This window comes from Artemia sp. Qi Xiang Cuo, chromosome 18 (assembly GCF_049724085.1).
Source record: "Artemia sp. Qi Xiang Cuo chromosome 18, ASM4972408v1, whole genome shotgun sequence".
NCBI lineage: Eukaryota > Metazoa > Arthropoda > Branchiopoda > Anostraca > Artemiidae > Artemia > Artemia sp. Qi Xiang Cuo.
The window spans coordinates 30,489,166-30,503,765 of record NC_142811.1 but is presented as its reverse complement, the minus strand read 5'-3'; the positions used below and the strand labels follow the sequence as shown (position 1 = coordinate 30,503,765).

General features: G+C 34.0%; 1 protein-coding gene across 5 annotated transcripts in view; it reads left to right on the top strand.

Annotated features, from left to right (window-relative positions):
* Positions 1–13,575, top strand: part of CASK (peripheral plasma membrane protein CASK) — a 304,568-nt gene extending 290,993 nt beyond the window's left edge. For all 5 annotated transcript variants that reach the window (XM_089104332.1, XM_089104335.1, XM_089104334.1 and 2 more), the window contains one exon: positions 10,680–13,575. In XM_089104332.1, coding sequence (XP_088960458.1) covers positions 10,680–10,859 — 180 coding nt within the window. In that variant the 3' untranslated portion in view covers positions 10,860–13,575. The remainder of the gene's footprint in view (positions 1–10,679) is intronic.
* The last annotated feature ends 1,025 nt before the right edge of the window (positions 13,576–14,600 follow it).

The window sequence follows — 14,600 nt, the reverse complement described above, 5'->3', positions numbered from 1 at the left end:
ACTCCAATTCTGACACCGTTTGTTGCCGAGCAGCATCTCATTTTTCAAAATAGCGCAATGAACAAGCAGAGACTATTTACTTATCGAAAGAAAATTACAACTATTCCTAAAGATGATACAAAAAGTCACTTGAAGCCAGTGTATTACAGGCTAAAGCAATGGTCAATGCAATCAAATAACTATGGAATTATTAGCGAGGTAAGGGTGCTTATTCACAATATAATAAAAGAGCAGTGTGAAGAAGTAAGATTTTGTAATTTATGTCTAATAATGTTTTTAATAAATTTTATGTGTCGCAAAACAAAATTTTCTAACGAAATTTGAATATGTCAAAATATCCGAATGTTACGGTTTTTTTCATTTCAGAACTTTTTGAGGTAAAACTATGGTTAAGAAAGAAAATACAATGATTGATAAAGAGTTATATTAACTTTCAAGAACAGAAACTTGAGACTATTTTACCTAAAAGTTAATATGTTCTTTGAAGTGACGACCGTCTGCGAAAATCAAGGACCTGAGCTGCTTGTGGCCTTGCGTGAGAAAAATGGCTGTCCTTAAAGTTGGGTTCAGTGCATTAAGGATCCGATGTTCAGAAAGGTTCCCTCAGCTTTGATCCCTTTTAGCACTTAAAACAAGCATTAGATTTAAATATTCCAGCTCTATGGCCCCTCTCCAAGCTTTCTAAGATCATATGCCGTGTATGATTAGGCCAGAGAAAATGAAATAAACAATCACGGAGAGACCCTCTGGCGGCTAGGGTTATATGGCATAGTATACCTTTGCTCCATTTGTGGAGAAATTGGATGACACTATGGGTTAGATGATGGGTGAATATGAAGAATTGAGTGATTTGCGAAAAAAAGTGCATGGAGGGTGTAGGTTTGATGAATGATGGCTGGCAAGTAAACTGAGGGATGAGTGGCATGTAACTGTTAAAAGATTAGAACTGTTTCTTAGGCTAGCAATTGAGAATAGAAGAAATAGGCTTTTGTTGTTTTATAAAATGTTTTGTTTAAGTAGTGTGATGTAAATTAAATTGAATGATTCATTTTGTATTATTAAGGTCCTAGGGCTTTTAGGGCAGTAAAAGTGGTTGTTATTATTGTTGTTATAGTGGTTGTTATAGTGGTGGCTATTATTGTATGTGCATAGGATATACTTCTCAACCTTGTTGTTGAATTTTGCTTAACCCATTCGAATTGTTGTGTCAAACAGTAAAGCATCTCTAGCTGGTAGAGTATTTATTGAAAGCTTTAGTCCTTTTATCATCTTAGAAAACCTTAATATACCTTGTTTGAAACCCCTATATTACTTGATTTATCTCAACTTGTCTTATCCCGAATTACTTTTCTGTTCCTTTCGAAAAAGACCTAATCAACGTCCCCATTTTCTAAATGATCAAACCTCTAGTCTTTTCTTGTATCCGATTCCATTGTATCCCACTGAAACCTTTTGTTCTTGTTCACATTAACTGTTCCCCTCTGTTTTGGATATCATGCTAGAAGAATACGAAACTTTCTTTTCTCTTTTTTCTCTCTAGAATTTCCAGTGTTTCTAATTAACGCATGCCTTAGAAAGTAGTTGAAAAAAATGTTTCGATAGAGATAAGAAATTACTTTTTCAAAAGCCTGTTGATTGTATTAGACTCTAAGAAACTGGGGAGGAGGGAATTTATCAAGTCGCTTTGATGAAATATTGGCCAAATAAAGGATTCGGATTGGCTAGTCTTATAAAATTTTGACAGATTCAAAGTTCGATTGCTCATTTTTCAAACTATTGGTCCATAAAAGAGATGAAAAAGGAAGCACAGGGCCAATCAAGAAATTTATTTCAGAGGAAATGTTTTTTATGTCTTATGTGATGGCATGATTTCCTTATGAAGGACATTCATTTCGTAATCAAAAGACAATCTAATATTCATCTCTAGTAATTAAAACACACAAATTTTGATAAAACTATGTCTCAGATATTTAAGCCAAATTCAACGTATTGTCCAGCCTTGGTGTGTCAGTTTTGCCCTTTATCCTCGCCTCCGAAGAAAAAATTATGTTTATTAAACAGTTTTTTGGTCTTTAATATTTCCAAATTAGAAGCTATATCATGTTAAAACTTCAACTGGATCAGAGAAAAGCTCCTCTCATGAAAGGAACAAAAATCAGTCTTGGAGTTCCTTCAAGGTTCTAAATGGAATTTGTAACAGCATTGACTGTTATATCTGAAAAGAATGCTGAGTGACAAATCGAATGGTATATTTTCGCGTAGGTCGACGCGCAATGTGGACCTCTAAGAGTATTAAATAAACAAAAGTGGGTGGTATGGCTGAGCAAGAATGGCTGCACAGTTGAAATTTTAAAACAGTGTAGCATGTAGTCTTTCTGTAAATGCCTTAAACTGAAATAATGCCTAGACACACAAAATAATAAGTATAAAAAATGGAAAAATTCGTTTTCAAAATTGACTAAAAAGTGAAAAATAAATTTGTTTCTTGGAAATCCATGAATATAGGTACAACGAGGGGCCTTAAAACTGACTGAGTAAATATCAAGTTAACATAGGTTATACATGAATAAATGAACAAAAAAGTTGGTGAGTTGAGGGAAACAGTTAAAAAAAATCAAGTTATGTAAAGCCAAATCCGTTTTGCGTCCTCGTTTTCACTTACTTTCTAAAAAGAGTATTTTCTGCCGCAAAAAAAGGTTGTTTTGATCACTTGGGTCGACCCCCAGCCAACTGAGCTAACAAGTCATAAAAATGGGGGTTCTATACGGAGTTTGTCACGTTTTTTTCATTAGACAGTCTTATGGAAAATTAGTTGTTTTAATTCCGGTTATAAAAAACACCATTTTCTACAGAAATCGCAAAAATAAAATAACAAAAAATATTGCTACCATTCAAGATCAACACTAGCACCTAGAATGTTAATGTCCGACGTGTTAACCGTCAGGTAGTATATGCAAATGTTCGTATATCGTATTTCATTAATAATGGTTTAAATAATGGTTTCAAATTTAAGAAGGCTGCATTTTCAATGTGGGAACAGGGTGGAAGTTATCAAGATAAAGGGACGTAAACCTCTGGTTGAAAATTTTTAACCTTGGTAATTCTAATACTACGCTTTTCATTTCCATCCCAATTATTTTCGGGGGGAATTTCAAGTTTGTATTCAGATTTTCTGAAAAATTTTCGTGATTAACTTATTGTCAAAATAAATATAAAAAACAGCTATTGTTATTCCCAAACAGCTTTTCACTAGGTGTTTTTTTTACTTTTCACTTGCTAGTTGTACTAGTAGTGGGAGTGTTTAAGAGGGGGATCTTTTAGCTAAGGATTTTCGACCATTGAAATTTCAAATTGTAGGCTACTCTGTTTATGGTTCCAACCCTATTCACTCCCGAAACGACAAAAGAATCCATTGTTGGTGCCATATGGCACTTTGCAATGCCATTGTTAAGAAATGAATCAAACAGTTCGTTGTAACGAACTGTAAGTAAGGAGCGACCCGGCTCAATGGTAACCAAAACTCTAAAAAACGGAATTTTGATAGCAATAGTTACATCAAAAGAATCAAATTTTTTATGTTGATTCCAAATATATAAATTTCATCAAGTTTAGTCTTACCCATCAAAAGTTACCTGAGAAAAGTTGCCTTATTTTCGAAAAAGGGGGGGGGGGAACCTAAAAGTCATTGAACCTTAATGAAAATCACGCCATCAGATTCAGCGTATCAGCGAACCCTACTTTAGAGGTTTCAAGCTCCGATCTGCAAAAATGTAGAATTTTGTAAAAAAAAAAAATTCAGGGGTAATCGTACCGACCCAATGGTCCTAGAATATCGAGGGAGGGCTCATTCGAACAGAAATTAAAAGTTCTAGTGCCCTTTTTAAGTGATGAAAAAAATGTTGGGCAACTAGGCCCCCTCCCACGCTCATTATTTTCCCAAAGTCACCCGATGAAAATTTTGAGATAGCCATTTTGTTCAGCATGGTTGAAAAACATAGTAACAATGTCTTTGAGGATGACATTGTCATAGTAACAATGTGTTTGAGGCTGCAAGTTATGAACTTTGCCCAATGTTTAAATATAGTATTGGTTATTGGGAAGTATATAGACGTCTTCAGGGGGGATTTTTTCTAGTAGCGGGGGGGGTTGGGGTTGACGTGGGAGGATCTTTCCATGGAGGAAGAGACATTGTTGTGAAAGGGATGCCGAATTTCACTGCATTATTTAAAAAACGATCATAAACTAAATAAAAAAACAAGTTTTCAACTGAAAACTGTTCAACATCAAAAATTAAAACGAACAGAAACTATTACGTATATGACTGGGTTCACTCCCTAGTCAATACCTTGCTCTTTACGCTAAAGTTTTTTTATTACTTTCATATGAGCTATTTATTCTAATTAACGGCCTTTGTGATTAAGGGGGTCATTCTTAAAAAACTGGAAAAAAATTGAACTTTAGCGTAATGAGCGGGGTAATGACTAGGCGGCGAACCCCCTAATATTCGTAATAAAAATATACGAATATAGAAGTTCGTTACGTAAGTTAATTCGTAAGTTACGCATACTTGTTACTAATAAAAACGTTCGTAAATAAAATTAACAAATTTCGAGAAAGCCAGTTAGCCACAAAAAGTAAATGTAACATACAAATTTCGTTTTAATTATTCATGTACGGTGAGCCAAAATCAAAACCTGCATCAATTCAAAACGTTCAGAAATTAAATAAAAAAACGAGTTTTTTACTGAAAAAGTAAGGATCGACGTATATTTCATATATGGAATAATTTCTGTTTATTTTAAGTTTTGATGTCGCTCCTTACTTTCAGTTAAAAAAAATTGTTTTTTTATTTAATTTATACAAAGCACGAAGATGTCAGCATTAGTTTTCAAATGAACTCTTATTCAACTCTCTATGATGTTCCAGTGCTTCGCTAGGAATTGAGAAATAAGAAAGAAAAAAGAGACTTATGCATGACAAGCTATTTTACAAAATTCCTCAAAATTGTTTTCGTGATTAAGTTTTAATATTAAGTTAAACATAAATCGCAACTTAAAAAAAAATAAACGCCTAGGATAGACTCTTTTCTCAATCTAAGAAATAGGTATGGGGCTGAAAACCTCTGGAAAAGGGTTTAGAAAGTGTTAGACATATCCTTTAGTTTCGTTTACTATGATTTCAGGCTCACCTTTTATCGTGTTCTACCTTTTAAAAAACATACTTTCCTCTTAATTATAGTCTATTATTCTTTATTGAGTGCAATTGTTGGTACTTGTATGATATATGCCCTACCTCCCAAGTTGTTCATTCATTGACGAATTATAGAACCGTCTTTTTCGTTCAGCTTTCTTTCAGCTTAGCGTGAGACAAGACAAAGAGAATTGACAGAATAAATGGAAAATATATAATTTGGGGGGGTTAAATATATATATTTGTACATTAGGGGTGGGGGGGGGGGTTAAAGTATTTGGACAGTGTGAAGTTAGAAAAGAATTCATACCATATAACATGTTAAATAATTGTAGCTAACGCATTAGACAAGTAAAAGCACTATACTTCCCCCCCCACCCTCTAATGTGCAAATATATAGCCCAAATTTATTTGTAAAGTATTATATTGTTTTCTTACTTTGGTATATTTCATTAGGATTGAGCGTCAGAGAAATATATTAGAAGAGCATTAGGTGGGGTGTATATCATACAAGTACCCAATTGACCACTTTTGGATACCAGTGAAAGTAATTTCATTCATTTTCAACGCTTTTTTTGTAAACTGTACATTTTAAAGAAAGGACCTACAATTCTCTTGTTTTCTCAAATATATATCATCCCGTTTACCAAGTATCTCTCAAGTGTTTTGCCGATTACTTTAACTTCTATCCCCATTCTTTTCCCAAAAGAAAAGTTCTCTGCATGCTCCATTTCTTTTAACTCTTTTCTTGTCATAGAATTATAGCCCGGTTCTTATTTTTATTTCTCACCTGAGGCGTCAACTTTTTAAATGTGATGTGAAAGATCTTCAGTGTTTCTAAACAACTGAGCCGCTAGAATTGGCTTTGATCAATATTATCAGCTTATTCCCTTAGAATTCTAAAATAGACGCTTTTCGTGTGTGTATACTTTCGGCCATCTAGTTCGCAACTTGAACTTAAGTTATTGTGTTATACTTAAATGCGTTTTCAGACGAAAATAAAAAGGGCTTATCAAAGCTTAGAACGAAAAAAAAATGATCATGTAAATGAAAGAGTTGCTCGTCCTCTGAGGGGTCACACACTCTCACCACACTTGTTACGCGCTACCTGGTATACATGATTTCTTAAAGTCGACCCCCCCCCCTCGGTCCTGTAAAACATATCAATCATTACGCTATTTTTTTTACTTTCTGTTTTAATGCTTTAAGAACGATTGCAACATTAAACCCAGAACGGAAAAAAAACACGCAAAATTGAGCAGTCACTGAGAAAGTACAAAATATCGATCAGATGTCCCAAGGGATAACAAAGGTCAATATAAAAAACGGTACTAGAACAGAGGCTGGTTAGTCTACAATCACATTCGACTTTAAAAAGAGGACTATAACTCTCAATTTTCGATCAAATGAGTATCCTTTGAAATTTCTAAGACCACCAGGGGGAGGTTGGGGATGTGGAGGGGGCAGTCCCCCTCCTATACGGAATAAATTCTGTCCATTTTGGGGCTTTAATGTTACCATTTGCTTTCATAATAATGGCGTAGAATAGAAACAATCCCAGAAATCAAGAGTGATTATATATCAATTTCTACCTCCACCTTCTCTTCTTTAGAACTAATTCTGTATTTATCTGAAGGTTCAATGGAATTTACGATGTTTTTGCATTAAAATGTATCCTTTGAGGCGTCTAATCCTCTCTCTAACTACAAAACGTTCAGAGAAGCCTACTGTAGAGGTTTATTGTGCCATCTACAAAAATTTTGAATTGTACTTTTTTTTCTTTTTTTTAGCAGAAAAGATTGCAGATGTGTGTTTTGTTGTTTATTTTTGTTTCTCCAAGGGATGATCATATCGAACCAAGGGTTCTAGAAGATAGGGAGAGGCTTCGTTCGGAAAAAAATTGAAAGTTTAAGTGTCATTTTAAGTAACCAAACAGATTAAAGGGCAACTAGTCCCATTCCCACAGTCATCTTTTCCCAAGGACATTTGAATGAAATTCTGAGATAACCATTTGCTTCATCATAGACAGGTCCAATAAATTTTCCGGAGGGGAGCTGGTTGCACTCCGATCTCTTTTGATTCTTAAAAGGGCACTAGGACCTTCGATTTCCAATCGAAGGAGCCCCCTTCAAAGTTTATTTGACGACCCTTTCTATATAAAGTGCTTCTGGCAAAAAAAATAATGATACAGTGAGCCTAATAGCTCTTTAATATATGCAACGCTAGACCGTTGCCTACTCGTCTGGTTTGTTTCGTTCTTATTTTTGCTCAGAAAATGTGATGAAGTCTCTGACTATTCACTTTTTTCCCTTTTTTTTCTTTTTTTTTTTGTGTGTGAGTTACTGAAAAGTGCTTGTTAAATTTCATTAAAAAATGAGAGGTACCCATTTCTATTTTCTCTGTGGATGCTCAGTTTTCAACCTGGTTAATTTTCCGGGGGGGGGGGGCTAGCATCAAAAAATGGACACGAAAAATGGCCAAAAACAACAGTTTTTCCATGAAGCTTGAAATCTACATCCGTAAGACCCAGGGTCAAGCAGGGACGTTGTTTGGGGGGTATGATGGGCATTCCTCCCCCCCCCCCGCCAATAAAATGGGGAAATATTATACTGCCCATGTCCCTTGAGTTTCCGGATATGAACCCCTCTTGCTCCCCCCTCCCAATAAAAATGCTGGAGATTCGCCCCTGGTGCCAAGAGAACCTCAGCGCACAAACAGTTCTTGCGTTGGAGGCATAAGTCCTCTCAAAGATATAGCCAAGAAACTTATTTCCCGGTCAGCTTGAAACAGAATGTATATTAGATATTTTTCTTTCATTATTTAACATTGAAAATCAAAATTTACTGAAATTTCGTAAGATTTATTTTTATATGTTATTATTTTTTAAACAATTAATCTAGTTTCAATACTCTAATTCACAGTAAATTTTCCTCAAAACTTTCTTCGTTTTAAATACATATCTTTCAAGCGTTCTTTATTCCTTTAAAATGTGCTCGAGTCTAATGAATGAATGAATGAATAGAATTCTATTTTAAAAATTACTGTCACAGCAGTCAAAATGTATTTATTCTATAAATATATTATCTTTGCTAAAGCTTGGATTAGTCTTTTTTCTTTTTTTAACGAATAAAAACATACCGTTCGGAATACGAATAGCTTTCAGTAAAGCTAAAATGACACTCCAGCTTTTAGCTGTTAAAAGAAGAGATAGTCACATTCTCTCATTTAAGGAAGTTTTTGTTTGTTTTAAATTTGACTGGATTATTTTTTAATTTCTATTCGTTTTATATTTAATTCTCTTATATTTAAGTTTGCCTTGACTACTTATTTCAATATCTGCTTGATTCTTTCATTTATTCATTCATAGTAAGTACTGTTCGTTTTATGTAACAACTACTCTATGGCTTTATTTCTGTTCGTTTTCGGTTTTAATATCACCCTTTTCGTTTCGTTGTAAATCTTCTTTGCTTTAAAAACAGAGCGATACAGTACTGGAATTAAGTAAAGAAGTTTGTGACGAGGGATGATAGAAGACTTCACTTTTATCTCTTGAAGATAAATGACTAAAAGGACTAAATCGATGTTGAAATTACTATCCCTCTTCTAAAGTAATTGAAACGGCTTATTTATGATTCCACTCCAAAGAGGAGCGCTTTAGCTTCGCCTTCAAATTCATCTGAGATAGACATCTGCGTTCGCTTGGGTTGACAGAACAAACAATATAAAATGAGTGAAAAAGATGGTGTAGGGATTGGTGGCTGAAAATGGATGTCTAGAAGGACAAAATTGGTGATAAAATTACTATCCCTCTTTCAAAGTAATTGAAACGTCCTAGTTATGGTTCCACTCCAAAGAGGAGCGTTTTAGCTCCGCTTTTGAGTTCAACTGAGACAGACGTCAGCGTTCACCTAGGTTGGTCAGTGCAATATCAGTTTTGATATTTGCTTTCGCTTGGGTTGACTGAACAAAAATATAAGACGATTGACAAAGATGATGTAGTCATTGGCGATGGAAAATGTATGATTAGAAGGACAAGAATATTAAAATATAAAATCGCAAAGAAAAACGAGGACAATTAACAGCCAGTGAAAAAAACCGAAAACTATGCAAATATTTCGGTCAAGACCTCTGCTTGACCGTCCTCAGTGCAGAATAAACCTGATAAAAATATAAAAACCAAACCTTGAAATAAAAACACCAAACTAAAAATGGACGACCCTTTCTAAGTAACGGTGAAAGGGTAACTGTTTTTCTTCGCGATTTTATGTTTTATCATGATTAGCTAGTGTGGTCTCAGAAATTATTTACAAAAATGGTGCTAAAATTACTCTCCGTCTCTCTCTTTTAAAGCAAAAGAAGCGCCTTAGTTAGGATTAAATCATATAGAATACATAAAAATATCAGTTGTAACATTATACTTCTAAATGAAATAGATGCAATGACGATCAATGTCTATGTATGGTAGTTGATACAGGTGCCTGCGCTTGGCCACGAATTGGAGCCAATGAACCCGTCAGTTGCGGTAATTCGAAAGGCGTTATGTAGAATTTTGTTTATGAAACTTGGATTAGCAACTCGTTACCTCAAAACAGCCAGTTCTATCTATTCATTTAATTTCTTTCCTCTTTTGACAAATATAGTTGATAAAGGACGCTCTTGATATAAAAGTTTGTGGTATCTCGGATGTTTAAAAGAACCTTCTTTGTACCAACAGCTTGTTTCTAATAACAGTCAAGTAATCTGATTGACAATATCCAGTTGCCCCCTCTCATCTGCAATTCTATAGTGTAATATAACGCCTTCTGAGTGACAGCTGCTGCCCCTCCCCAAAAAACAAGTTTATAAGGATTTTGCTTTTTATTTTATTATGTTTTCTATTAAATTCGCTGGATTTTCCTTTATACATTAGGATATGACAGATTGGTTAATTAAAACAAAAGCTACCCCTTGCTTAAAATAAAACGGTGGCTGGAATTGAGGGGGGCTAAAAATTATCTTCTCTTGTTTGTGGATTTCTGTTGACACGTGAACGGAAAAAAAAGTTTTCGCCGTTTTTTACGTTTTATGAATAATTGCCTTGTATTCCCGTCTTGATTGGAATTAAGTACATTTCAAACTTTACGGAGTTTTTGAAGTTTGTGACAAATTAGGGGCTTTAGTTGCTAGATTAGAAGTTTGATCCAACTCAGTACTTGATTTTCCCTTGAATTCTCTTTCGCTGATGTGACCTGTCGTGAGTTTAGTGTTAGTTTTTTGTGTATGTCTTAACAGACACACACACATCTACAGTTATTAGTTTCCTTTTTTCTGTCGTACTCCTTTGTTTGTATTCTGCATAGAGGATGTAAATAAACCAAATAATTATTACCAATTACCAAATAAATTACCAAATAATCGTAATATTACATATTACCAAATAAATAAACCAATTATTTTTACCATTATTACTGTAATTTTTACTCTTATACTTATTTCTCATTTATTTTCAGTTTGATGGGAGTTTAGAGCGACTAATAAAAGAGAGTGATGCTCTTAAATCCACATACGGACATCATTTTGACCTAACTGTTGTCAACGAAGAAATCGAAGAGACAATAAGATCAATTGAATCGACTTTTGAAAAACTAGCGACATCTCAACAATGGGTTTCTGTTTCTTGGGTCTATTAAAGGATCCTGGCTCAAACATTTTAAATTGAATGACTTTTCATTAGATTTAATTTTTAAGTTGCTATGAAGCCTGTGCCAAAGTGTGCGATATGAACCAGTGACGGGTCAAGTCTTTTCTTTCCTCTCAGTGCGTAGTTTTTCCTTATTTCTTCTTTTTTCAAGTTTTAATTGATAATAGGTAGATCCATAAACCAACCACCAATATGTTGTAAGGACAATTCTTTTTTTTGTGTTTAAGCTTTCTTGTTTTAAACTTTATATAGCTCAAAAATAGGCAGTGCGAATATAACAAAGGCCTTAGAATTGGGAAATAAGACCGAAGGCTAATTGGACTAGAATTTTTGGGGACTTGATTCGTTTTGAATCTGAAAAAAAAATGTAATTGTATCCTTATTTTCTCTATGTCTTTTTACCTTTGACTTTGTAGGACACCACCTCCCAGTGAATATTTTTTTGTGTATTCTATCCTTAATTTAGTTTTGAATTGCGATGGTAGATGGCAGAAGGGACTTGAGAATTTCCACTACCACTTGCCATATTATTACATATAATCATTGGGTTAGGAGTTCAAAAATATTTTAATAGTATTATCTTGGCAAAGATATTTGTTATGGTGACAAAGCCTTTCCATTGCAACAACATAAATACAAAGAAACAACACGGATTTTATTTTTTAGTTTTTTTTTCTGCTGTTTTTTTATGGGTTTTTTTTTTTACAAGAAAAACGAGCTCAATCGTTGTATTAAAAGTCGGTCTAAAAAATTTGCCTGCTTTCTGAGAGGATTCCAACTTTTTTCGAGACTCCTAAAATCCATAAGCAGAAGTTTAAAATAGGAATGGAACGAATTCAGGAAGAAACTATCATACAAATGAAGAAAGAAATAAGGTTGAGATTTAAATTGAAATAGCACTGAAAAGTAGGGAGAATTTATTATCAACCAACTTCTTCGTCAATCCAAATTAGTAAAAACAAATATAAAGATTGGCTCTCACGGCTTACAAATGTTATTATTAGAATATAGAAAACATAGCCATGTTATTCGGAAAGTATAACTTATTTGGCTAATTTTATCGCTGTTTAGGCTCAAAGATAAAAAAAAAAACTAAAGAAAAATAAGATAAACATGGTAAAACGAGATAAATGACATTTTAGCTATACACTTTTTTCTATTAAATAGCTGACAATGGTTGTTCATTTTTTATGTCAAGAACGTACTATTAATTATTTTTGGTTTCCGTTGGTGTAAACCCAGCATTTTCATGGTAGCAATTCATCCATTGGCAATGCTGCTCTTGGGTTTGTAAAATAGAATAATTTGAATGTTATTAAACACAAGAACTGCAAACGCGGTATATAGACTTGAACATGATATATATAAAGTCTTAAATACTAGTTTAACTGAGGCCTTTTTGGTTCAAGAGTTAGCCGAATGCTACTAATACAACGTTAAAATGCCACATCCGAGACATCGATGAACACTTCTTCTGTATCTCATCCTACTTAAAGCTTATGTCTTAATCGTTTCGCAAGAAGTTCTCAAAAGATACTTCCGAAGTTGTTTTTCTGAATCTCATCTCGGCCTAGGGTTGTAGGGTTGTCCCCTAATTTCCCCCTCAAAATTGGTAGTAAGTGTAAGCAAATTTAATCCGAAATTTTCATATTTCCCATATCTTCTCTAACATTTGGTATTATCACATTTGGCATCTTGATGAAAAATAATCAACAAGTTTCTACTTCCCTCTAGTTTGCTAGCGTTGGATTTTTTTCACTATTTTTTCCTGTTCTTCTTTTTTTTCTGTATTTTCTGCTACTTTAGCGCTCAGAAAGTTCATCGCTCAAAAGTAATTGCAAAATCTTTTGAAAAGTTATCACCAGATGAGATGTTATTTTCATAATAGGCTAAAATTATTATTATTTGTTATGCAACCTGTCTCCTGATCCTTTACTGATATTTTGGGATATGGTTTAGCCATAGAAGGGGGCTCTAGTAGTCCCCCCCCCCTTCCTCAGTCAGGGATCTTGATTAAATGGTTTATTATTAAAGCAGCCAAATCCAGAAAATATTGGTTCACTCTTACGTTATTTTCAAAGAATTACAGAAACAGCTGCCATACCTTAGTCAATGCTTGAACTGTATTCGGGTTTTGGACACGGTAAACTAGATTCGCTAGCTACATGTGGGTCCGCCAGTGCACATTATGGGGCCAACTTACAAACATCTGTAGCATGTGGCAATCTTACGTACATCTTCTTGTTTTATTGGATTATATTTCCCAGTATATTTCAAATAGTTTTCGGGTGTTTCCCTCGTAACTGCATTTCCGATCAACCGGAAGCAGAAATAAGGAATAGCTTGGGATTAGTTTTATATTGAATGTTTTTTTTTCATTATAGTTTAGAAGTAAATCATTGTTGGCGGTAAAATAACAATGAATTCTGGTGAAAAATATGGCAAACAAGCCAAAAATTGTCGACTTGTATGTGATTTTTTTTTTATTATTGGAAGTTACAAGAATATTGAGTTTTCCTGGGGGCCAGGCCAGATGAAAAATTGAATTTTAAGTACTGTTCTTCTAATGATGGAGACAACTGAAATTTTGTTGCAAATCGCATTTTAGGGTAAATTTTTGGTAGTTCATATTATTGACTTAGGAATAAAATGAACATACCACTCGATGCCTTTTTTTATGCTCTTTACGAATATAATAATCGCTTCTATCGGAAATTCTAATTTTCCCACCCCCCCCCCCCTAATTTTCAAATATATACCCTTGAATTGGAATATACCCTGAATTTTCGACGGCAAAGTATTGTATCGCAAAATTCAGCGCTATTTTTGTCGACGGCAATTGAAAAACTTGAAACCGTAGGAAAAGGTTTTATATTAGGGTCGCCTAATAAATGAGGTTTGAATTGTTATAAATAAGTATTTTGGGAATATGTTACTCTTTAACAACTTATTTATAAACTAATTATATTTTTTTAACCACTTTTCAATAACTTAACTAATGTTGATCACTTCTTTGTGTGATTACAACTCAGGGTATATATTTGCACATTATGGGGGTAGGGGTGGGTAAATTTGAATTTCTGATTGAAGCGATTATTATATTCGTAAAGAGCATAAAAAAGGCGTCGAGGGGTATGTTCACTTTATTCCTAAGTCAATAATATGAACTGCCGAAAATTTATACCCATTTTAGTATATGTAATGAAGATATTTGAAAATTTTTAATAAAAAAGTTCAGAAATGTTTTATTAGTAGGTGGTCTTTTATGTTCAATTAATTAATTCTTCGTTCTTTAAAAAAAAGGCGTTGCCCCTTCAGCAATGTGGCACTCTGAAGAAACAGTTTGTCCATTTCTGGTCTACCTCATGCATTCACCATACAATTTTAGATTCCCTCTATTTTTGTGTTGAAAACAATGAACAAAAATAGCTTAGGTTGCTTTAATACTGAATCTTAGATAAATGAAAAAAATAATATTCAAGTTTTTTATGTTTCCTTTGAGAAGTATGCCCGAAAAAATAATTCGTTAAAGAACATACCATGCTTTGACTGGTTTCGAAACTGCTACCTGATCTTGTGCTTTGGTGATACACAAGGTTACTTACTCCTGTCTGTGGACCCCTTCCTCTCGCAGAAAGCTTGTGATTTTAACAAGTACTCCCCAGATTTCCCATAATTTTTAATGTAAGAACCTGTTCTCTCTCCATGTATAAGTCTTTTTCCTCTCCAT